This window comes from Dendrobium catenatum, unplaced genomic scaffold, assembly GCF_001605985.2.
Source record: "Dendrobium catenatum unplaced genomic scaffold, ASM160598v2 fragScaff_scaffold_1636, whole genome shotgun sequence".
Taxonomy (NCBI): Eukaryota; Viridiplantae; Streptophyta; class Magnoliopsida; order Asparagales; family Orchidaceae; genus Dendrobium; species Dendrobium catenatum.
Window position 1 is genome coordinate 206,547 of NW_021320098.1, and position 26,937 is coordinate 233,483.

Consider the following 26,937-nt stretch of genomic DNA (forward strand, 5'->3'; position numbering starts at 1 on the left):
TTGCCCTCTTTAACTGCAACTTCTCCATTAGATTCTTGAAGTTCCCCCCAAATCCTCCTCTAAGCTTCTCTTTTGGGGCCTCACGCAAGCTCCTGGTGGTGATCCCTTAGGAGCTAAGAAAATGGTGGTCATCCTGTACGAACCCCTTGAGCTCCTCCCCCTGGCTCCTCTCTCCAGATACTTCTGATCCTCCACCAACTACGCCAGCTCCATGGCCTCTCCTAAGTCACGCGGTTTCATTACTCTAACTGTCGCTCGGATCTCGGGCTTGAGCCCTTCCAGAAAATTTCCCTCTAGCACAGTCTCAGAAAGTCGATCTAGCCTGCTAGTAAGTACTCAAATATGTTGTTGTACTCTGTTATAGAACCCTCTTGTGTCAGGGCGAAGAATTGCTCATAGAAGTCCCCTCCTCTCTCGATCCTCCCTCGAACGTTCATACCCAAATTCTTCTTCGAATTCCCCTCTCCTTCAAAATTAGTACCTCGACAACCATGATCTCCCTCCCTTCATTCCCAATCAGCACCCCTTTGCTCCTACCCCACATATCCACGCCTCTCCCTATACCTACCTCCTTTCTCCTCCCTCTAGAAATGCTCTAAATGGGGTCTTCTTCCTTCTCCCTCTACGAACTCCACCTCATTTTCGTCCCTACGAATTGCAGAATGCATATTTTTTCCATTTGGTTGTTGAGATCCAATGTCTTCTTCACAGGCCATGTCACGCAAGTCATAAAATTGCTCTTCCACGGAGGAAATTCCGTCCACCACTGTTGCTTTGATTTGGTTCATCTCCCTCTCCAACGCATCCACCTTCTTGGCTGCCATTGATACCCGAATTTTTGTGAGACTAAAAAATCAGTATTTTTTCCCCAAAACCACTAATGGAACGGACACGAAAAAAATTTCTACAAGAATCTGCCAAAATCGCCCCAGAAAGTTGCTCTGATACCAATTTGATAGGAAATAAGAGAAAATGCAGAATTTTGCTGCTGAAATAAGAAAACCGGCATGCTTCCAAGCAATTTTTGAGAGAAAAAAAAAACAGAGGGAAAAGCTTTTAATTTGGTAGTAGATGAATGAAAATAGTAAGAAACAATTGGATCTTCAATTGGAGAGGAAGATCCTAGTCTTCTAATCTCTAATCAGAGACTAGAGCCCAAGTAAAACCTAAAAAAACACTAAATTCTTCAAAACATACAATATATCCCTAACCCTCGAATAGAAAATACTACTTAAAGCTAAAGCATATAATAAATCCCTAAACATCCCCTGGAATTTGAATTTTTTCTCTTAAATCCTTCTTAATTAAAGCCATAACACCACAATTATGAGTGCTGGGCCCCACATGTTGATGCCCCCCCCCCCAAAAAAAAAAAAAAAAAAAAAAATATCGGGTGGATCTATTCCGTCTGAAATAGACGGTGGAACCGGTTCTGCCAGCTCTTCAAGAGCATGTCTAACAAAATGGTTTGAAAATTATGTTCATTAAATTTATAAATATTGTTAGATTATTAGTCATCCCAAATGACATCAATACAAATTCACAATGACCATATCTTGTTATGAAAACAGTTTGACAATATCTTCTTCCTTAATATGCACCTGATGATATCCATAATGCAAATCAATCTTAAAGAAAATTGCAGCTTTCTCAAGATGATCAAATAAATCATCAATTCTGGGTATTGTATACATATTTTTAATTGTGAGCTTATTCAATTCTTAGTAATCAATACACATTTTGAAACTCCTAGTTTTTTCTTTACAAATAACACTGGAGCTCCCCATGATGACGAACTTGACCTAATAAATCCCTTATCTAATAATTACTGCAATTGACTTTTTAACTGTTGTAATTCTTTCACTGTCATTCTGTGAGGTGCTTTTGCTACTGGTTATGAATCCGACAATAATTCAATAGTGAAATCTATTTATCTTTTTGTTGGTAAACCTGACAGATCATCTAAAAATATTTATGGATATTTTTTGACTATAGGTATGTTTTTCAACTTTTTAACTTCTTTAATTGTATTATTTATCTGAGCAAGAAAACCCTGATATCCCTTGGATAGTAATTTGTAAGCTTTCAAATAAGTTATCACCATGGAGATAAGTTCTCTATCTCCATAAAATTTACATTATTGTTTTCTTAGAATTTTAAATTTAACAATCTTCTTATAATCTTATTGCAGTCTAGAGTGACAATGACTGGCTAGCCAATCCATTCCCCAAATTACATTAAATTCATGTAATGATAATACATTCAGAATTGTTTCAAATATTTTCTCATTTATTTTGAAATCTATCTAACAAAATGTTAACATTCAGTTTGGACCAATTTGACATCAAAACCTTTAAAAATGTAGGTGTTTTAAAAATAATCAAACCAACTAGTTTTATAAATTTCTCTGAAATGATGGAATATGAGGCTCCTATATCAAAGAAAATTTGTATGGATCTATCTTTAATTATTATCATACCTATAAAAATTTTCTATTGTTATTATTTGTTTAACAACTTTTATACTTATTTAATTTACTTCAAGTGAATCCTTATTATTTTGCTGAGATAATGTTTACACTATAGGCTGAGTGGTAGGTCAACTCTGATTTGTCCCTGGAGTTGATACAACTAATTTTGTTATCCCCTGTCTGTCAAAATTTCTCTAAGATGATTCAACATTTGTTCTTATTTCTTCTGCTAGTCTTTATCCAAGAATAAAACAGTTCTTAAATATATGACTAGGTTGATAACCCCACAAGCAAGTATTGGTTCCAGATAGACATTCACCTTTGTGTTGTTTCCCACATTTCTTATAGTTATTCAAACTCATTTGACTGCCGCTGCCACTCGGTTTTGATTTCTTCTAATTAGACTTTCCAGATAGCGTGAAACATCTAGCTTGATAATCTTATGAAGCTTCCATAACATTTATATTTTTCCTTTACTAAATTTCACGCCTCTTTTGTGTTTTTTGAATATCTATATCAATTATTCTTTCTCTCCCCACCAAAACAGAATAATCCTCAGTCTCTAGAGGAATAAGAGGCTGTCTGATTTCATCCTTTAATCTAAATAAGAATCTATGATATTTTTATTCTGCTGTATGAATTAAGTGAAGAGCATATCTTGATAAGATAGTGAATTCAGTTTTATATTGCATAACTGATCTATCTCCTTGCTCTAGCCTCAAAAATTTATTTTGAATTTGCCTCCTCGCAAAAAGAGATGCAAACCAATTTCTGAACACCTGTGTAAACTCATAACATTTAATTTGGATACCAAACTTATCATGATACTGCCTTCACCACATTTTAGCCTCACCATCAACTGCAAATATCGCCAATGAAATCATTTTCTCTTCTGGACAAAACATGCTATCTAATATCTTCTCAATCCTTAATAACAAATTTTCAGTCTCTATTAGTCCTACTCATTTAAATAATAACAGCTGCATATACTAAAATAATTTTAAATATTTATCCATTGAGATGTTACTACTATTACTTCCTGATAGCCGAAATCTTAAATTCTGAATTATTTGAGTTATTGTTATTATCATTTGGGTTAATGCATCAATATTAACAACAACAATCGGTACAACCTTTTCACATTCTCTTAAGGATTATTCTTAGTCCTAAAATAAATTAAAAATATCTAATTAAATTTCATAATAATATTAGGTCAAACTTCTTAAATTTAATGATTCAACCTAATGACTCTTTTAGAATGATTCATATCCTTTAAAAACCGGACCGGACGGCCGGTCCGACCGGTTCAACTGTGAACCGGTTTGAGGACCGGTTCGGTCCAGTCTGAAAACCGCCCTTGCATTAAACCGGGCGGTTTTGGGATGAACCGCCGGTTCAACCGGCGAACCGGTCCCGGTTTTTTAAAACCGGCCGGTTCAAGTTTTTTGAATAATATTTCTTAAATAAATATTATACTTAATAATAATTAATATAAATACTATTATAAAACTCTTAATATTTTTTTATTAAAATATTTAATTATATTATATTTATAATTTTATATTTGTGAATTTTTAAATAATTTATATTTATAAATTAAATTTAAATATGTAATATAAATTAGTAATAATTTATATTAAATTATATGATTATTATCTTTCTATATTTTGTTAATTTTATTAAATATTTATAATAATAATATTATTTATTACGTCATCCGGTTCGACCCCGGTTCGACCGGTCGAACCGATCGAACCGTGAACCTCTCCTTCTTCCGATTCGTTTTCCGGTCCGGTTTTCAGAACCTTGCAAAAAAGGCATAAAATTAAATTGCTTGCTCTTTCCCGTTGCTAGAAATGGAGGCTCACTTCTTTTTTCTTCCGCCGAGCCCAGATCTTCCGACATCCTCAACATTAGACAAATTCTTCTCCTCTTTTATTTTTTCTTCCACACATTCTTTGTTTCTTACCCAAAATCTTCTCTTCCCCTTTGTCCTTGCTCCCAACTCATGAATTTTCTCATTTGGCTTAACTGGATGGAACGAATTGGAGTTAGCTCATGTGAGGAGTCATAACCTTTCTCTTACGATCACTTTATTTTGCTCAATCACGTGATCGAACTTGTCTGTTGCACCCTGTGCTCGCCTGTGCCCGCTAGCTGCCTGTGCTCGCTCACTGCTTGAGAAAGGACTGGTTTGATTTAACTAATCCAGCCAGTTCTTACAGTTTCAGGTTTCCCACTAAGGGAAGTAATGGTTAACCATTCACCCGCATTTACCACTCTTGATTCACATGCATGCAGCCATGAAATCAACTATTCTTCTTGGATGTCCTCATAATTATTCTGCATTATATAAATGCCCTAGGATCATATTTATGGTATGTGGTAGGTGTTGATTTAAAAAAATGGATTCATGCTTTTAAGAAGCACTGTACTAAATCTATAATTAAATATACTTTCATTTGATAATACTGTCTTTTAACTTTTGCCTTTTTTTTCTGTAGCTTAAAAGGGTTTTTCCCAAGAAATATTTTCCTCAATCTCCGCCGAAGCATGCTCTACTCCGAATAAATTCTAATCGGCAACTCATAGAGGAGGTTGGTATTCCAAGTTAATTTATTTATGCATTGGATCTTTATCTTTGTGTTATTTGTTCTTACTTATTGTGATCAATATCTAGTTAAAGACAATCTTTCAAATGTCTTGTGAATTTTTTTTGCTTCAAAACTTTCAAAACTTTATTAGAATATTTGCTTCTTATTTTTCATAGTATCCAACAAACTAATTATTGTGGTGGACATTACTGACGTAACACTTATGTCATTCCTACTACTTAACTTTTACACTTCCCAAATATTTTCTCTATGCTTTTTGTATTGGCCTACCTTGTGCGACTTGCAGTTATGAAAATGATGATTCCATGATCCTGGCACTTGACAATGAAAGTTCTTCCCTAATGATAGTTCAGTGTTCTCTAGGCGTGTATTTTTTTGGCAGAATATCTCAACATTTCTTGCGTTAGTGTTAGTAGACTGTTAATTTAAAATAGTGTTTGTTCTGGATCGTGATTTTAGATTACTTTAGTTGTAGACTTAAGACAACATTTTGGATGCATCCTCTAACTAGCGTTTGGTAGAGAAGCACATTATTGTTTTTATACGTTGGAAAAATGATATTAATGAGGCTCTATTTGGCAGTTCTTGGTAATTAAGGTTGATTGGTGGAGATGAAATTTAGGCAAAAAGTAGTCCAACTCAACTTTCTTGCGTGCAAAAGTTCATTAGTATTTTTGGAAGTTTAAAATGTGTTTATGGAGGCATTGTCTAGTAACTCTTGATAATTAAGGTTGACAATTGAAGAATAAAATTAGGTAAGCTGGTGCCATGTTATTCTTTTTTGCACAAATAGCATTATGGATAGCTCCCATAAATAGGCTAAATTACCTTCCCACAAAAACTCAAACTAATTCAAACCCGTAAGGGTATTTTGTAGTTGCACGCATCAACAAGATGTTTATTGCCTCTAAATCCTATTCTCCTTCCCCCAAAACCATAACCCTCTTTGATCTCAACCCATCTACTTTCCACATGATATTTTATTTCAGCTTCACTTCTTGCCACCTTGTTGGTATTTTTCATCGGCCAAATAATACGCATCATCATCATTCGCCTCTTTTATTTGTTCCATATCTGTTCACCTTTGCAATTTCCTTTATTCTCTAGAAATGATTTCATTGGTGACTTTTGTCATCACTACATGATGTTCTTCATAAATCCTCTCATTTGATTCCCTCTATTGACACTCTCCAACAACTCTCTTATTTGTACTTTTTTGACATGTATTTCATTAACAACTCTATCTAATTAGCATAGTTTTCTATTTCATGGATTTGTCGCAGTCCTCTTGCAAAACTCATAACTCCTGGGCAAGAAAACATTCGACTATTTCACCTGTAGTCACTAAAATTAGGGCTGAAAATCAATCAATATGATTGGCAAGCTACTTGTTGCTTGGCCCGGTTAGAGCTCGTTCATGATTATCTAATTAACTAATATAATCTTGAACACTTTTATAGATTCTCGATTGATAAATGATCAAATTTGAACAACTTGGTGTTTGATTCATCTAATAATCAAGAATGTTCTAATTTAAAACTCATTAACTTGCTTATTTAGAATCATGATTGAAGTTGGATAATATGCTCATTTAAAACTTGATTGCAAATTTATTTAATGTGATTATATGAAAGCCTTGTTCTTTTCTATATTAGATTGCTTTTATTCATTACTATAAGCTACTTGCTTATGCTTATTTATTTAGCATTTCATTTATCAGTCTTATTTTTAAACTTAATAGATTGCTCATCAATAGGCTCAATAAGACTTGTTGAATTAACTATAAATTGCTGAATAATTTAAATTAATCGACCTTGAACACTACTACAAATACTCAAATTGAGATTGAGGTCGAGCTTGAGCTTTAAAAAGGTTTTGATGAATGACCTTAAGCTCGAGCAAGCTCTTGCACTGGTTGGCTTGGTTCATTTGCAGCCCTAACTAATATTTCCAAACTCAACTTGTCATCTTCTATATCATCTTGAGTTTATAGGAGCGCTTTATCATATCAAAATTACCACCTGTGCTAATTTATTTATAGTAGGAATTTGTATTATTTTTTATTTTTATGTTTCTTCATTGTTCTTGATCAATCTCTTTTATTTTATTTGTTTTTACTAGAGAGATAATTCACTGAAATTATAGTTATTTATAATTCTCCCTCTCTTTCACTTCTAACATGAATATTTTGATGCAACTGCTAATTTTGCATTCAATGGCTTGATATCCAATCTAAAATCATTGTAAAATTAGGATATAACTTTTCGTTTTTTTCTATATCCTTAACAGCGGTTTCACTTTCGAAGATGGGAGAAGATTTTTGTCGTTACATTGAATGTTTCTCTGTTTTGCTCCTGTTGCTTTTACTTAATTGGTAATTAATCATTCTCAAATTATTAGTTTCATTGCAGAGAAGGCGTGCATTGGAGGAGTGGATGGGTAAGCTTCTCTCTGACATAGACCTGTCAAGAAGTGCTCCTGTTGCTTCTTTTCTTGAGCTTGAAGCTGCTGCACGTTCATGTAGGTGACTTCTTCGAGTTTAGAGTTAAAAGTTGCAATTTTCTTTTTCTGATCTAAAGCCCTATGCTTTCTTTTCCAGTACCAAAAAAGTTTGATCATACTGTCTGACAATCAATAGTAGTTCATCAATTAAAATTACTATCGGGAAGCTTAAAATAATTGACGATTTATTGCATAAATGCACCAATTTTTCTTACATTTTCATCAATTTCAGCTTTTCAGGATGCTGGTCAACCTTCTCTAGAAACAAGCATTTCAGGTGCTTCTGCAGAATTCTCAACAATAGCTTGGAAGTCTCAATCAGGAACCTCTGGTGCGACACAAAGCATTGCAAGTGGAACTTCTGATTCTGAAACTCTTAGTAAATTCAGTACTGAAGAATTGAATCCTTAATTTTATTTTTAAAAATTACCCGTGTTATTTGACAAATCGACTGATCTTGTAGGATATGGCAGTAATGGTCATGTGGTGGTTCATGAATTGCCTGACCAAGCGGAGGGTATATCTAGCTTACAACAAATTAAATACAACTCTGATGCAGATGGTTGTGCATCTTCAAGAAATTTTTCAGATGAGATGATCCTTTTGAGAGATAAAATTGACTCTGCTTCAGAACTGGATCATGAAAAGCTTTCTATTCATTCTCTAATGCTTTCAAATGATAGTATTGGGAGTGATACGGGTTCTATAAAAGATAGTGAATTTTTAATTCCTAGAGTTACCAGCTTAGTTTGGGATGAGTCCGTTGATTCATCTAGTTGCATCGAGTTTCCTATTGCGGAAGCTCTGAGCAACACAGAAAGTCAATCCCCAAATGAGACGCAAATTTTTCTTCCTCTTGATGAGCGACACAAAATAACGAAGCTTCTTAATATCATGCAACATAGACAAATGGTAGCACAAACAGACATGGAGGATCTTATAGCACGGTTGAACCAAGAAATTATGGTGAAAGAGTTCCTTGCAAGAAAGGTGAGAATATTGCCTCATTGTCCATCACCACCTTATGGAGTATTCAATAAAAATGAAAGCAATAATTAATGTCAAACATGCTTTTATTTCGTATTAAAACAACAAAATTAAATAAAAAACAAAGCAAAAATGAAAAATAAATTAAAGACATGAGTGATCCCAAATGGCCCCTTGGAATTACAATTTTATTTTTAATTTTCTTTTTATAATTTTCTTACCAGTGTAGCCTTTTCTTCTATATAATTATGGTGCAATTTCTACAGTTATTTTCAGATATGCTTAACTTAGTGGAACTGCTGATCTATTAGCTAGCTAAAGCAATTTTTTCACTATTCCATCAATTGTTTGTCTTGTGACGTTATTATCGTGTACCACCGCTATAGATTCTCACCTGTTAAGGCATATACAGATTTCTATATGCTACATCACTTAATCATGTAAAAAAATCATAATTTTAGGTAAAGAATTTAGAAGTTGACCTCAACAGCACTAAGCAGAGAAGTAAAGAAAATCTTCAGCAAGCCATCTTACTTGAAAGAGAAAGACTCACACAAACCCAATGGGCTATGGATGAACTTACCCAGAAGTATCTAGAGTTGGAAACCAAATTTAAGTTTGAACAGGTTTGCTTCTTTGTCTCTCAAACCTCTAGTTTTACACTAATTGAAATAGGCATCGATGTTCTATTTTATTGATGTTGTTACCAACTTCACTTTTAACAGATTGAAAAAAATCATGTTAAGGCAGAAAAAACAAGTGCCGGTATGTCAGAGCAGGAGCTGGTTACCAAGCAAGAACAAATAGAAAAATTACAGAGACGTCTGGAAGAGCTGGAGAAGGATTCAAAAACAGATATTAAAGTTCTTGTGAAAGAGGTTAAGTTTCTCAGGAACTCTCTATCAGAGTTAAAGGAAAAGCTAAACCAGGCTGCGAATGATAATGCTGAATTGGAGGTATTAAGCATGTTCTCCTTGAAAAAAGATTTAACCTCTTATGCTAGTCACTTTGATGGTTTATCTTTAATATTGTTTGCACGCCATCATTTTTAGCTGATTTAATCTAATAATTTCCTCAACGAGCTTTAACACAATAGAAAGATTGAAAATTTTGAACTAAATGCAATCACTTGTGGTGATTTGATGGAAGTAATTACAGCAATTGGTTATTTTAGTTTACTTGAAATAATGGGGGACCATTGTGTGTATTACTTCTTTCGATGCATGTGGATGTTATTTATCTGATGCCAGTCTAATGTGACCCCGCTCCACATAAAAGAAATGTGCAAATATGCAGGAGAACTTTCCTTCATTTTGCCACAATGCCCTATTTTATTATTTTAAACTTGGTTTGGCATACTCTTAGTTGGCTTGCTAGTGTACTATCCCAAGAATCTAATTCTTTGCACAGTTTTTTTTTTTTAATTACAACACATTTTGTTGCTTCTTTAGTCTAACCTATGCTTGGCATCTTAAGCATTGGTTAAAAACTGATTTTATATAATTTTTAACACAGTTTGATAAGTTACATTATCTTATAGCAATAAGAAACAAATGATTTTTATTTTGCGTTTCATTTCTTATTGACTTGATTTTTATTCTTGCACATTTATCTTGATTAGATTAATGAAGTAATATGGTGAATTTGAAATGATTCCAATTACTTGCCTAACATTGGACCAACTTACCTTAAGCTGAGTGCTCAATATCAACCACACTAGGTTAAAGATTTGGTCAACTTATACTAATTCACTTGGTATTTTCTCCTAGGTTAAAGATAGGGGAGCATGGACTTTGAAGCCTGGCTGCCATATTAACTCTAGTGATTAGTAGATCTTGTTTGGTTGGCCGACTTCCCAACTTAATTGACTTCAAGTTTCAAACAACTTTGTAATGTTTGAGGCTATTTAATGTAATCAAATGCTTTTATAGCCCATCTTATAGCATCAGCCTTGACCATTTACTATCAATTGGATGCCATTTGTTAGATGAGGCGTACACATTTTTGCAATCCCAAGCATGGAATTCTTGCAATCTTAAATTCTAGAGCTTACTATAGGGTCTATAGGATCTTTTGATGAAGTCAATAACTTGATTGATGTCACCATAGGGTGGTGGTTCAAGGGTTAATCTGGTGCTGATAAAATGGGTATTTATGATTTGGATATATTTTGGTGCTGAAACTCCTAAGCTATTTAAAATAAATTTTTCTTTTGAAAAAAAAGGGTAGGAACTCTAGATCAAAGGTTTTGGATATTAAAAAGTAATTGTGGTATTTTTATAGATTTTAGATTAGTGTTTAAAGAGTTATAATATTTTTAGTCTGGCTTCTCACAGCTAAAAGTTATGTCTTTATATTGGATTTTTGGCCAGTGTATCTTAAGGTTATTGGGGGGTTTATCTTTTGAGAGGTTATGATGTATTTAGGGAAATATTTGGGAGAGGTTTCAACGGCTTAGATGTGTTTTGGGGTTGAGGGAGCTAGGTTCGAGGCTATATAAAGGGAATTGTGCTGGAAAAGAGGAGCAATAAGGGTGAAAGATAATTAAGAACTTACAAAAGTCCTAGGGAATTATCTACCTTAGACAAACATCCACGTTAGCTCTCGAAGGTACCCTCGGAAGGCACAATCCATAATTGCCGATAAGGATCCTTCAATGAACTTGGGTTGACTATCTCTGTAGATTAAGTAGACTGCCGTTCACGACAATCCAAGATGAACAATCCGTTGGAGCTTGGGATTGTTGTCATTTCCTCCATTATCTCCTTCAAGCTAATGGTGGTAAATTTTTTCAATCTTAAAATTCAAGTTGATGCTAGTATAACCTAAACATTTAGCGTATATTCGACTAGACTTAATCAAAAGTTTCTCTCATCATTGAGAGTGATAATTAATCATGGGGCTTTGCCGGTAGGAAATTCAAAATTAGATCTTAAAATTCTATAAAATGAGAGTAAAATCTCTAGGCAATATTTTATCAATAATATTCTTTTGAAAATTTGACTTGAAACACAATCTCTCATAAGAGCCAAGCATGAATTTTTAGACCCCATAAATTTCTGGCAACTCTACTTTGAGAGGATTTCTTTTTTATTTTTAGCTAGTTATACATGCAGTATATTAGCAACTAAAAAAAAAAAAGCTTAATTTATTTCATCTATTGCAATTACTCCAAAACTTGAGCAACCTTTATAAGGTGTGATGCATTAGTCTTAAACTTGAGAAGTTGCTAGTGAAAGTTCCCAGCAGAAAGGAAAACTAGTTTGAAAATTTATTTTTCATAAAAAAGGTCGTGTTTATGAGTTATATGGCATAATATCTTGCGTTTAATCCCAAAAATTTTCCACTAATTAAAATCTTTCAAAAATAAATGTTCAATTTTTTTTACCATATAGCTAGGGTATGGAGATAACATTGGCCTAGCTAATGTAGTTATAAACACCAGAGAATCTGGAGCTACCATGTAGTTTTCTCTAGAAATCCCTATTATTATTGCCATAACAACTATTATAAGGCTATGTTATGGGCCTCAATCACATTTTGTGCATCAACCAGCGCATCAAAAGAGATTTTTTGAAGCTATTATTGTTGACAAAGCTCCTCCCAAAAGAACCTAAAAATTTTATAGGCTAACGAATCTAAAGGACCAACTATGAAGAGAATTTTATTAGGTAGAAGGTCTCTGTTAGGAAACACTTGTAGATCTTAAACTTTTCCTATCAATCTTCGAAAAACAACAAGAAAACTCCAATTCAATGGAAAACCAAAGAAAAATAGTAATTTTATTGTAAGAATCAAATAGAATGGAAGAAAAATAACAAGATACAATTGAGCCTTTATTCGTGAGGAGGATCTATCTCTCCCAAATCTCTAGGCGTTGCTAGAGCCCAAAAAACCTAAGAGATCTCAAATTTCAGTCAAATTCAAGATGCCCTAACCCTAGGAAAACAAACTATTTAATGCATACAATCGAAAAGGAAATCTCTAAACAGTCCCTACATTCAAATTTCCCTTTTAACTCTCTCAAAAATCCTTCTGAAACAGCTCCATAGGATCCGACGGCTTGTGCGACTCATACAGAAGAGACAGAGAGTTCCGCCTCTTTTCGCCCAGGCCAGTTCGGAAGGACCGGCTGGATTGGTCCAATGGACTGATCTAATAATACTCCTCTCTCGAAGACCCACCTTGTTGTCAAGTTGGAACGAACAAAACTGCTATTAAAGCACTTACCACTGGATTGAAAATTAGAGTGACACTAGGTTGAATGATCCCTGCCTCCATTATCTCTCTAATCAACTTCACAATTCCATCCTTCTGAATTTGAAGATAATGGTAGGGCTTGACACTGATGGGTGACATATCTTTTCCCATGGTGATAGGATGCTCCTACTCCCTTTGCAGTGACAGTCTTTGAGGTGGCTGAAAAGCCGCACTGAACTGCTGAATCGATGGTTGTAATGAAAGAGGGATGTTCCCACCCTCCAATCTTGTCATGACTCGGGCTGGGGGTTCGAATTAATGAGGCGGGAACAGACGGTCGGATGGTAGATTAATTTTTTTTTTCTAATTCTATCTCCAATATACTGAAAGATCCACTAAACATTAAAAATATAAACTGATAAAAAATTAACTTAAATACCTTTCTTCCAATGCATTATGTCTACAATATACATTTCCCCTTTTCATTTTTTGTTTATTAGGTTACACCTGAAAAAAATGTTAGAGCAACAAAAGTAAGCCACAGTAGCGAGTAACAAATGTTTTTAAACTACATTTACTCACTGTAGTAGAAGCAATATGCATAATCTCTTTTTATTACATAACTTAAAATTTTCATTTCATATAATCATATCATTTATTTCATCATATGCTTAAATGCATAATTTTATGCAGAATTAAAAAATGCATGTCATATTATATTCAATTTGCATTCGTCATATATGTATTTATATCATTCTCATTTTCATAAACAGTACAACTTTCACAGGTGCCATCTTAAATTTTAGTACCTATAATAGTACTCATTTTTCCTTTACTATTTCCTTTTCCTTCACCATTAATGTGCACGAGTACATTGCATCCCCAGTCAGTATCATAAGGGAGTAAACTCCAATTCAACATATACATGCAATCACACATATCTTGTCATCTCATTATTAAATACTTTTCTAAGACTTTTAAGAATAATTTTTGTTAAGAAATTTTCCTAGAAATCAAAAATTTGTAAAACCCTAACTTTTGGAAGCTCACTAAAATTTGGAGAAACTTTCAGTTTTAGGTTTAGAATCATTCCTCCTACAATTCCTAATAATCCCCTTGAAAAATTCTAGGTTTTGGGAAAACCCTAGAAATTTTTCTTAAAGAAATCTAAAAGAAAAACATGATTTCTAGATTTAAGAACTTACCATTTCTCTTCCTCAAGCCTCCCTTTTGATTTCCTCAAGAAAAATCGCCGGAAAATGTTGCCGGAACACATTCGTCGTTGCCCCCTTCTCTCTCACGTTTGACCGAAAGAAAATGGCGTGGAATAAAAAGGGAATGAATGGTTCGGTCCCTTTAGTTCATTTAGGCGATGGGGAGAAAGCCAAATGTCCAATCTACCTTTGCATGAATTAGTTTCCTTAAAGACCTTAAGGGCTATTAAGTAATTTTTACATTAATAAACTTTGGTTATTTTTATCTCTCAAACCGTATGAAATTTAACATAAGTTCTTTATATCAAAATGATCGAAATTAAATTTATAATTTTATAAAATTAATTTCATCGAAATCCAAAATCTTTGAAAATTTGACTATTTTTCGTCGCAGTGCGTCGCAAGGAGACGTTACACAACTATTAAGTATTTTTTGAGTTTTACAATTCTACCCTCCTAATAAAAATTTCATCATCAAAATTTACTTGACTTCTAAGTATATAAGAAAACATCTTCATCTAGTTACATATGCAAACAACGTCTTGAAGTTTTCTCCAATATAAACTTCAACATTGGATACATAACTGAATTAAACTAAACACCTGAGATTGCATAACAAGATAACCTGATAAACCCAAAACATATGATATAACATAACAAGGACTACTCATTCAACTTTATTAACATATGCAGACTTATTAGGCTCTTGTTGAGTCAAAGTATAAACTCACGGTCGAACATTCTGCTTGGATTGATTTTGTGTTGAAGCTACAACTAATGGTTATATCATCTTTGGTTTGCCAAAATTTCTCCGTGAAGGTGCTTCACTTGATTTCATTTCTCCTAAAGTCTTCTGAACCAATGCAGAACAATATTTTGCTGTGTCCAGGATGACGACACCAATAGAAAGTGTTGGAACTGATTAGACATTCACTCTTATACAATCTGCCAGACTTAGCACAAGCTTCAATAACTTTACTAATAGTTGCACCACTAACTCCACTAGAACTAAACTTAGGTTTCTTCTCATTTGCCTTCTCATTATATAAACCAATGATGACAACCACTTCATCATAAACTGAAGATGAGGAATCTAATAATGCATTGGCTGAGTATTTGGTCTATATCAAAACAATGAGGAATTATATGACTATTTTGAATGCATCGTTTCGATTCACTTGTAAGCGAAAGCAGGGAATCTGTAGTAAAAAACTACAAACGACAGGTGGGCCGAAGTGATAAACTTACAGCGCCATGCCACCAGATTCGCAACACTCATACAACTGGATAGAGGGTGTTTGAAGATTTCTAAATAAATTTGGCGCATTTATCAGCAGTGCTTATTTGCATAGTTGATAATCACAAAACACCCCTTTACACGGCGTGTAAATATTTTGATGTGCCCTCATACACGCATTTGCATAATAATCCATTCATAGCATGTCATTTGACATTGTAATCATATCTCAAAATATACACTTTGCATACATTTGCAGGATGCTGAGGAGTTCATTCTAACATGTCGCCTCGACATTGCTATTGCATTCCAAAATAATCTCCAGCATGTATTTGTAGGATGCCGAGGATTTTATTCTAACATGTCGCCTCAACATTGCTTTTGCATTCCAAGAGTCTCTGGCATGTATCTGTAGGATGTCAAGGATTTTATTCTAGCGTGTCATTCTGACATTGCTATTGCTTTCGAAAAATGACCTATAACATGCATTTGTAGGATGCCCAAGATTTCATTTAAGCATGTCGCTTGACATTGCCATTACATTTTAAATAACCTCCAGAGTATCGAGAATTTCATTCAAACATGTGCAAAATGAATCATACATGCATACATATAACTACTATGCAAATACATCATGCTGAATGCATTCTATAGGCGTGTATGTGGTCTTTGAATGTACATATTTTAAAAGACAGTTGGCTTTCCCCCACTCTCGAGGGTACTTATAAGTAACCCTGCATCGTCGTAGGCATCGCATTGGGTTCACATCCCACTACGCAATAAAGCCGTGTATAGACCATTTTTCGGTGTGCCGCGAACTCCAAAATGGGCATTTTAGGTGATTACCTGCCTCATCTTAGGTGTCGCACCGGGGTCCCATCCCACCAAACGCAATAAAGGTGTGTATGGGTGATTTTTCGGTGCGCCGCGAACTTCGAGAGCGAGAATCTGAGTTTTGAAAAATGTATACCTTCACAGGGTTGTCGGTGGTGTGACACGCAGATCGAGGTGAGAGGAGTATTTATATTTCCTTTTCCCTTTTTAATTATAATTAATTATTAATAATAACAGTTAATTATGTTTATTAATAATCAATTACAATTTAAAAATAATTGATTATAATTAATAATTAATCATAATTAATTATAGTTAATATTAAACATATTTATAATAAAAAAGGGGAGGTCGAAGGAGGATCGACATAGTTGTAGATGGGATGTTTGTTGGTTTCGGCTGCTGGAGGTAGAGGAGGAAGCTCGACGGGATGTGGAGGTCGCAGGAGTTGGGTAAGGCGTAGAGGTCGGAAGGCAAGGTGAGGTTATACTTCCTCACTCTCTCTATCTCTCTCTGTATCGGAAGAAATCAGGAGGCCTGCAGCTGGTTCGGCATCGACTTGGGACAGGGATGGAGTCGGCGGGGTGCTTGCGGTTTGCGAACAGGAGCAGAGTGGTTTGGTCATGTGTGGAGATCGTGGGTTTGAGAGGAAGCAAATGAAGATCTCTTCGTCTCCTATTTAAAGACAAGGCGCAGCATCGTATTGAACAACGGTCGCAGGATTTGAGCAGATCTTGCGGAGAAGTGACTGGAGCGGCGCCGAATCAAGTACGAGCAACTGTAGCAAGCAGCGAAGGTAATTTTCTTCTTAATATTTTTTTTTTTGTATAACATAGGTCAACAAATGCTCCCCCAATAAATGTGGTACGCGTCTAAAGCGAACCACGTTTGTTGTATGTTGATCGACTCTTTGGATTTCTAGATATTTGTTCTGGATGTCACATTGATGATTTTCATTTAGCGGATCTCCAAAAGCTTTTTTGGATATCACGCCAAGATTTTCATAATATAGATCTCCAAGAGTCTTTCTTTGTGCATTCGTAGACCTTGTAGATGCACTTGTAGTCATTGATGTGATTAACATGTTGGCTTTTATGCAGTAAAGATCCATGGGATAGTGATAGAGTATTTCATACTCAGATTTCTAGAGTATCACTTTGTAGGTTGATAGTAATATATAGCATCACCCCTTTTTTGTTCTTCTTTTGCCACTACTGTCACATTAGTTTCTAGCATATTTGTAACTACTCACCATCTTTCTATGTTGCAATTATGTAAAGATGTAATATTTCTATTGTAAGTTGTTGATATTGTTCGAGATTTATCTGAATTTTACAGATTCATTAGCTGGTGGGATTTTACTGTCTCTTGTACTGATTGTATCTTGCTCAAATTATACTTTTTACTGATGACACATTTGGTTTACAGAGGATCTTCCATTCTTTCCTCCTTTAGTTGTATTTTGGCAAGAAATTTTAAATATTTATTTGGGGATCTAGGCACGCGGCGTGGTGTCGACCCAAATAAATAAATATTCCCCCAGCCTTTAATCACACTTGTAGATGTCATTCAGGGCGTTTCTTTTTGTAGTTTTAGTTTGGGTTATGAGATTTTGTTTTCTTTTGCCCTGTGTTTTATGCTGTGGATATGAACGGGGAATTATCTGATTTGTCTTTGACTTGTTAGCTGATTTTTGTACATTTGGCCCTTTGCTTCTAGCTTTGGCGGGCTTGATGGAGTAAATGTCAGAGACAAATCTTTTAGATTTATATTAGGTTAGTGGCGAGAAGTCATCGGTCCAAAGCTTTGTGCATAATAGACTTGTTGATGACGAGATTCCCTTAGTTCAGCTTTAAGCTTTTCATGAACTTTGGGATAATATCTTCGGTCTTTTGCTTTGTGCTTTAGCGGTCTCGTTGAAGAAAAATTCCTTCGATTCTCGCTTGATGCTTTGTGGACTTGTTGAAGGATTTGTAGGTTTCAGATTCGGTTGATAGTACAAAATTTGGGTAGTACATTGATCATTAACCACTTGAGAAGACTTTAATCTGAACCACTTGAGTTCATCAGATTGGGCGAGCTGGAATTTGACAGCTCTTTGTCCTCTATTTATTGAAACGAGGGTTCATCTACTACGATCTTTCTTATGGTGTGTTAAGTAGATAAGCTGCCAGTGATCCGATCATATTTGAGTGTGTTGGATCCGACCTTTTATACCCATTCGAGCTTTAGACTTGAGTTATGGCAAATGCGTTTCCCAATACTAAATCTAATGAAGTTTGTAGATTTGGAGTTTTCTTTTGTGGTTGAAGATTTTGAGCTTACGTACATTCGGTAGTTGCTCGCTACTCTTCCTTTCCATTGGAATTTTGATTCTCTAGTTAATTAGGAGAATTTGATAGACTATGATCACTTGAACTTATCGAGTCAAATTAACCTTTGTACTTCCTACAGTCCCTCCTAACGGATTAACGAAGTTGGGGTTCTGCTACTATGACCTTTCTTTTGGCGTGTTGAGTAGATAGAGCTGCCAGCGATTTAGTCATATTTGGGCGTATTGGATCCGGCTTTTTACACTCATTCGAACATTAAGCTTTAGGCTGTTGAAAGACTTCAAGCTATTATGGCTTGACTTGTTAGTGTGTAGTCACAAAAATTTTTTTCTTGACTTTCAAACCTTGGTACATTGGGGAAGGTGGTGTTCCGAACTTTCGAAAGATCACCTGCATTTACTTTGAAAATATTCATTATATTCTTCATCATAAAAGAATATTTGTATTGATAATTTTAAATATTTATTCGGGAATATCGGTATACAGCGTCATGTCGATTCGAATTAATATTTAAAATGCCCCGTCTCACATAGACATTTTAGGATAGAATAAATTTGAGATTTTAAATATTTATTTGGAGATCTCGACGCATAGCATGATGTTGACCCAAATAAATATTTAAAATGTCCCATGTCTCGCAGGAAAATTTTAGACAGGTTTTGTATTTTGAGATTTTAAATATTTATTTTGGGATTTCAGCACGAGGAGCGATGTTGACCTGAATAAATATTTAAAATGTCCCTAGTCTTCTGGGGGATTTTGAAATGCATTCTTGGTACATAAGTGGATTTCAAAATATAAAATGCATATGTTATAACAAATATGTATAAAATACATAACACATTGAATATAATATTTTCTTGGGCAATTTTATTCGTGATACTTCTTTAGGTGTTTTCCATTGATTGGCTGCATAGGTCTCTGACCTTTCAGATCGATTAATTGATAAGCTTCTCCTTGAAATACCTTCTCGATAACAAAGGGACCTCTTAGTTGAATACAAATTTGTCACCAATTCTTTGGTGTGGGATGATTGGCCTTTTCAGTACCAGGATTAATTCTCCTTCCTGAAATGCACGAGGACGCACCATCTAATCAAATGATTTCGCCATTCTTGCTCGGTAAATTTCCAGGTTTTGTTGAGCTTGCAGTCTAACTTCATCAAGTGCGTCAAGCTCTTCCATTCTTAGGTGAGCATTTTGCTCTTGAGTGAGATAGTTCTGGATCGCTACCCGATGTGATGGTAGTTCAATCTTGAGTGGTAATACGGCTTCAACTTCGAACACCAGTGAATGAGTGGCTTTGGATGCGTCTTGTAGGTTGTACGGTATGTCCATAGCGCTTCTACCATTGTCGTATTCCACTCTGTTTAAGTCTTGATGAGGATCTTCTTCAGTAATTTCACTAACGTCTTCTTGAAGGTCTCCGTCAAGCCATTTACTTTTGGGTTGTATATGAATGAATATCACTAATCGATTTTATGCCGATTAATGAACTTGTAAATTTTTGTACTTTTAAAAGTCGTATCGTTATTCGAGATTATGCGGCGTGACAAACCAAATATGTAGACAACGTTATTGGTAAAGAAATTGATCACATGCTCAGATGTGACTTCTTTGAATGGAGCCGCGTCTGCCCACTTCGAGAAGTATTATGTTGCTACCAGAATAAAGCGGTGTCCCGCTGAAAATGACGGATCTATCAGCCCGATTATATATGTACCCCAACCATTTAAATGGTCAGGATGTTAATGTTGGGTGCAGTGGATTTGGAGGCTAATGTATAACATCACTGTGGATCTGACACTCATGACACCTCTTGGCATGGTCAATATAATTTCTTACCATTTTTGGCCAATAATAACACATTCTTTTGATTTTAGCAGCCATCTTGGGACCTGACTGATATGCTCCACAAAGTCCTTTATGGACTTCTATCACTACCCTATTAGCTTCCTTGGTCCCTAGGCATCGTAGCCACATTTGATCGAAACCTCGACGATACAACATGTCATTAACAAAAGCGTATCGTAATGCCCTTTTTCGAATTTGTGTGGATAGAGATTTATCTGTTGGGAGTTTACTTTTTTTGAAATATTCGATGAAGGATTTCCTCCAATCATCTTCTTCCTCAATGTCTAAGCATTATAGCCATGACTCTAAGCATCTGTTGGTTTTATGTCTCTTTACTACATGGCATTATTCTGGTTGATTTTCAAGAGCTACTTGTTGGGGAGGCTGAGGATTAATCGTTGTTTTATCCTGTTGGCTTGAATCTAGTATTTCATTTGCATGCGGGAAATACAAGATTGCCAGCTCTAAGACCCGACGGTCGTGAATCATGATTGGTATAGGCATCTCCTCGTCGGTGTTCGCCCCTTCGTTGGCTAATTTGGCCAGACAATCTACCTTGGCATTCTGGCCTCAAGGAACTCGGTTGTTCTAACATTTGACACTTGTTTCAGAAGCTCGAGAGCTCATCGGTGGTAATGAGCCAATTCAAATTTGTCAACCTTGTAAATGCCGAGGACCTGATTTATCACAAGTTGAGAATTGTCAAAGATTTGAAGATTTTGGATTCTAACATCGATCACAATCTCCAGTCCCACTATTAGAGCTTCGTATTTAGCTCATTGTTGGTCCGATGTTTAGTCAAACTGAATGAAAACTTCATTATGCCTTCCTCAGGTACTACGAAAATGAGACCGATGTTGGCTCGAGCCCTTGCAAGATTTGGAGGTCGAGTAGGTTTAATCGATGATGCCCCATCGAAATACAGCTCCTAAAATGGTAGTTTTCATATTCCTCAACATACATGATTTGTTCATCAGACAAATCATCATTGAGTCGGGAATCTGCCGGGAAAGGATGCGCGGTGAGAAAATCTTGCAAGGCTTTCCCTTTCACTGCCTTTTGTGGTATATACGTGATATCAAACTGTAGTAGTATCACTATTCATCTGGTTAAATGATTTGTCAATGCTGACCTTATCACCAAGAACTTCAGCGGATCAATCTTTGATATCAACGTAACCCTGTGAAAAGCATGTAATGGCAGAGTTTCTGAATTGCAAAAATCAACGCCAAATAATGCTTTTCAATTGGGGAATACCGCACTTCTGCTCCGATCAATCTCTAACTAATGTAGTAAAGTGCATTTTCTCCCTTCTTTATTGTGTTGGGCCAAAACGTTCTGAGGGACTCTTCTAGTGATGCCTTGTATATTATAAAAAACTTCTCTTGAATTGACGCTGTGAGAATGGGAAGATTTAGCAAACATCTTTTGATAATGTCAAATGCTTCCTGACACTCTTCATCCCACTTGAAACAGACATCTTTCTTCTTTAATTTGGAGAAGGGCTGGCACCTACCCGACATATTTTATATGAATCGCCGAATGAAAGCCAGTTGCCCCTGCAAAGAGTAAAGTTGACAGAGATTTATGGGAGGCGGCATCTCCATAATTGCTTTGATCTTATTAGGGTTGATCTCGATTCCTCGATGGCGAACGACATACCCCATAAATTTTTCTGAGGATGCCTAAAATGCACACTTGAGGGAGTTCATTTTCAAATCATACTTCCTGATTCTTTCAAATACGATTCTCAGATCACTTAGGTCTTTTCGATCCATGCTCTTAATGATCAGGTCGTTTACATAACACTTGACCTTCTGATGTATTAATTCATCAAAGATACAAGTCATTGCCCGCTAGTCGGTGACACCAGCATTCTTCAGGCCAAAGAGCATGACTGTATAGCAGAAAATGTCGATGGACATCCTAAACGATGTATGCTTTTCATCCTCACGCGCCATCTTGATTTGATTGTATTCTGACGATCCGTTCATAAAGGAGAACATGTCGTAGTTGGACATGTTATCTACTACTAGTTCTGATACAAGGAGCGGAAAATCATCTTTTTGGTACTCCTTGTTGAGATCCCGAAAATTGATACATATACGAATCTGACCGTTCTTCTTCTTCACCGGGACAATATTGGTAATCCAGTCTGCATATTTTTCTTCATGGATAAAGCCTGCTTTTATGAGCTTCTTGGTTTTGAAAATTACCTGTTTTTCAATCTCTAATCTCATTCTCCTTGGAGCTTTGCTTGATGGGTGTTATATCTGATTTGATGGCTAATCTATGAACCGCTACATCAGTGGATAAGTAAGGCATTTCAGCATATATCCAGACAAAGCAGTTCCTAAATTCACAGAGAAGTTCTTTTATTCTTTTATTTATTCCTTGGATAGGAGAGAACTAATAAAGGTTGGGCGATGGTCTTCCTCAGTTCCCAAGTTGACTTCTTTTAACTCATCCATAGTACTAGCCTGTCCACTATCTTCAAGCTCTTCTGATGCATTCTTGGCCTCTACGGGTTGATCATCATAATTGTTAGCTTCGTATGTTTCCTCATTGTCGTTATTCTCGGTTCTTATTCCCCCATATGTGATTGCTCAGCAAGTCTCTTTTCGAATGAATTTTACTTGATGAATCCTATACCTTTATACAAGACAATATCTTTCTATCGTAATGGATGCAGATTCCTTCTATACCAGAGGCCCAAGCTTGTACGAAGATGTCATTTGGTGGTAGGAATATTGATTTGTTTTCGTAGCATTCTTTGAATACTTTTTGGTATTAAACCTAAGTAGCCTTGTAGGTAGTAACTCTTCAGAATCGAAGAGCAATTATTATTCTCTTCTTTACGCATTCTCGCAGAATATAATATGTTCTCTGACGCAGTCCCCGTTTTAAGAGGCGGAAGATAACAGGTTGTGAGTTCTTCAACCTTATGCATCTCGTGCGGAATGAGTTTCTTGAAGTGTTGTAGGGGGATACGTGTGACTACGAGTATACTATCTAAGATCGATAGGCTGCTTATTCTTCTGGAGAATACATCCTACATCATGTTCATGTAGATAGAGTCATAATCATAATCATCGTTTAAATATTTAACCTCCCTACTCCATTCATCCGTAAACTGACATATTCTTTGGGATTTGATAGGAGTGACAACATCTTCATCTGTGTCACTCCCTAGATGAGGTACGTGTTTCTTTTCTTTGGGAATGTCGGTGCTTTTGGAAGAGTCAGCATTGCCTTGTTTCTCCCCACATGCTTCTTCTCACATTCATGTCCGCGCTGTTTTGCAGCCTTTGAATTTGTTGTCTTAGCCTCCATGGAGCTCGACGGCTTTAACTTCTTTGGCATGAAGTATTTGACATCTTCATATATTATTACTTCATGTACTGTAAAGGGCTGGATGTCGCCATATATTTTGAATTTTTCTCCACACCTGAGATACTTCATACATTGATATAGTGTCGACGAGACAACGCTATATTCATGCAACCAGGAGCGACCTTGTAGCGCCTTGAATGAAGTGTTCTCATTAATTACATGGAATTTGACTTAAGTTCTCCAAATACAAGAGGGAACATGAATGATCCAAGGATCTTTTGCTCTTTCTCATTGAAACCATGCACCATCATCTTATCTGACCCGAGGTGTTCCACATCAAGGTATAGTGATCTCAATGCTTTAAGACTCATGAGATTTATGGATGATCCAGAATCGATTAAGATCTGACTTATTTTCATCTTATCACTCTCTACAGTAACATAGAGAGGATGGTTATGGTTTGTAGTCTTGAGCATCATGTCCTCTTCGGAGAAGGTGATAAACGGCTCATTACGAGCGTGTAGGACCTCAGTCATATTACGTTCAGCAAAATATGCATCGTATCTTTCAGGATCTTTGAGAGCCTGAATCAAAGTCTTCCGATGGTCTTTAGACATTACCAGAGTATCTTATATGCTGAGTTGTGTTGGGATTTTTCTTATATGAGATAAAATATTATTATTTATTCCCTTGGTTGAAGTATCCTTTTTCTTAGGATCTTCAGGGATTATATCATCGTTGATGACTATCTCTTTCCTCATGTCTTTGTTGGAGATCTTTTTTTTAGTGGAGGCGACAATATCTTGCTGCTCCGCAACTAAACTTGAGCGATCTCCTCTGGCTCAGTCTCGTTTGATGGTGCATTTTCTTCAGAGTCGGACATTATTGCTTCTAGGGATTCATCTATTGATTCAGAGTCACCACCCAGGTTTACATGTCCCATCTGTGACGCTATGTTAGGGTCTGATTCATCTTCCTTTGGAAAATACAAGTCTTCTTCCGAGGTATAGTCCATTAATATCACCATCAGACAGAATTCACAAGCAACTTGCTCAGCATATCTTTCTTTGTAATTAAAAATAATTAATTTTAATTAAAAAAAGTTATGTATAATTTGAGTTAATGATGTCCAAAAATAGGATATGAGTAGGACTTATGTAGGGTTAAAGCATGATTAAGACAGAATTTATGCAGGGTTTATTCTAAATCCGGTTTAAATCTCACATCTCCCTTTCCTCTCTTTAGTTCGACAGTTTTACGGGATTAGGCTGAAGGTGCACGCGAACAGTAGAAAGTTACCTTCACGCAAGCGAGCTGCCGTTCCTACTCCCGATTATTTGTAACTTTCGCCCTGAAAGGAAGAGGGAATGTCGTGGAAGGAGGAGATCGGATAGGGTAGGTCGGAGGAGGATCGACATAGTGGTAGATGGGATGTTTGTGGGTTTCGGCTGCTGGAGGTAGAGGAGGAAGCTCGGCAGGATGTGGAGGTCGTAGGCATCGGGTAAGGTGTCGAGGTTGGAAGGTATGGTGAGGTTATACTTCTTAATTATCTTTCTTTGTCTCTATCTCTATCTATTTTTCTTTGGATCAGAAGGAATCGGGAGGCCTACGGCTGGTTCGGCATTGACCTGGGGCAAGGATGGAGTCGTTTGGGGGTTTGCGATTTGCGAACAGGAGTAGGGTGGTTCGGTCATGTGTGGAGCTCGTGGGTTGGAAGATCTCTTTGTTTCCTATTTAATGAAGAGTCGCAGCGTCTTATTGAACAATGGCCGCAGGATTTGAGCAGATCTTGCGGAGAAGCGACTAGATCGACATCGAATCAAGTACGAGCAACTGTAGCAAGCAGCGGAGGTAATTTTCTTCTTAATCTTTTTTTTTTTTATAACAGAGGTCAACCGGAATTTTGGAGATCTTCAAGCTAATCAAAATGCAAGGTGTGTGAAGGGCATTTAACAAATGAAATAATTGCTTTACAACACTAGCAATCAACATCAATATACAAACAAGCACATTGATTTGCATGCAAGCAAAGATAAAAGATCTACAATACATACAATCTCTCTATAAATACAGATGTATGTACATTATGCCACTTATGGGTAGATGCAGAAAGACCTTCAGTAAATGCAATATTTTGTAGTCAATTTCAGTCTGCGAATGAATACATCTACCTGCAGCAGTAGAGGATGTATTGTAAGGACCAAAATTACAGCGAATTGTATAAAGAATGCAGCGAATGCAAGTTCATATCTGTATCAAACGGGCAAATAATCGTAGTATAATGCCATGCCACCAGGTCCGCAACATCTTTACAAGTGGACAAAAGGTGTGTACGAGCATCCTAATAGAACACTGCATTTAAATGGCAGTCACCCGCACAATTGATATAGATAGGAATCGACATAGTTCGAACTATCAAACAAATATACAGTCAGGGTGTCGATCGAAATATCTGTTTTATACGTTCATATAAGACCTTCAAGGCTCATGAACAAAGAAATTGATCAACAAAGGCATAAAGCCTACGAAATCCGATCCTTTATTGGCCAGTAGACATAGTCGACAAGGTTCAATCTACAAATGGAAATGACCTCAAAGGCACCCCAATGATATCCGTATTGAATGCAGATCTCTGCCGGAGGGGTTAATTTCAAATATTTCAAAATGCCCTCAAATTTTTATAAAATTCAAATATCTTCAAATAACCCAATAACACCCCGATGATGGCCGTGTTGAATGCATATCTCAACCGGAGGGGTTAATTTAAAAATGCCACCCAAATGCCTAAAATTCAAGAAATTCAAAAAATCATCCAAATCCAAAATGTTTAAAATTGAAATAATCCATCAAATATACACTTAAAGAAAAATACATCCATCCTACACAATAGTTTGCAGGGTGGACAAATTAAAATTTACTTCAGCTCATACAGAGTTAATGCCTAGTCGAAAATATCACTAGGATCCTTTCTCAAATAATCTCCTGCTGGTAAGGGTAGTTTCGCCACCAAATGGAACTGTAGGATAAACAGTTATAACCCGGGGCCCTCTGAACCGAGTTGTTTTGCCACCAAATTGCACCACAAAATAACGGTTATGGCCAAAACCAATATGTTCTTTAATGGCATTAAATCCTTGAGATATAAATCAATAGGATATAATGGATAAGGCAAAAAATCCTCTGTTAGCTAAGGTGGATTCAAATTTGTTCTCTTAGACAAACATTCAACCCAGGTCTATAAAGTCTCCTTGGACGAAGCAACCCATAGCTGCCGACAAGGATCCTTCTGTCAGGTTGGGTCAACTACCTCCTCTGACTAAGTAGACTAGGGATTACGATTGCTCGGGACGACGGAACCA

General features: G+C 36.1%; 1 protein-coding gene across 6 annotated transcripts in view; it reads left to right on the forward strand.

Annotated features, from left to right (window-relative positions):
• The window catches only part of LOC110099451 (PX domain-containing protein EREL1-like), a 50,861-nt gene that overhangs the window by 9,918 nt on the left and 14,006 nt on the right, over positions 1 to 26,937 (forward strand). For 4 of the 6 annotated variants that reach the window (XM_028701057.1, XM_028701060.1, XM_020826594.2 and 1 more), the window contains 6 exons: positions 4,975 to 5,067; positions 7,497 to 7,605; positions 7,820 to 7,966; positions 8,051 to 8,577; positions 9,036 to 9,200; positions 9,300 to 9,530. In XM_028701057.1, coding sequence (XP_028556890.1) covers positions 4,975 to 5,067; positions 7,497 to 7,605; positions 7,820 to 7,966; positions 8,051 to 8,577; positions 9,036 to 9,200; positions 9,300 to 9,530 — 1,272 coding nt within the window. The remainder of the gene's footprint in view (positions 1 to 4,974; positions 5,068 to 7,496; positions 7,606 to 7,819; positions 7,967 to 8,050; positions 8,578 to 9,035; positions 9,201 to 9,299; positions 9,531 to 26,937) is intronic. The other 2 variants (XM_028701058.1, XM_028701059.1) reach the window with 2 other exon arrangements.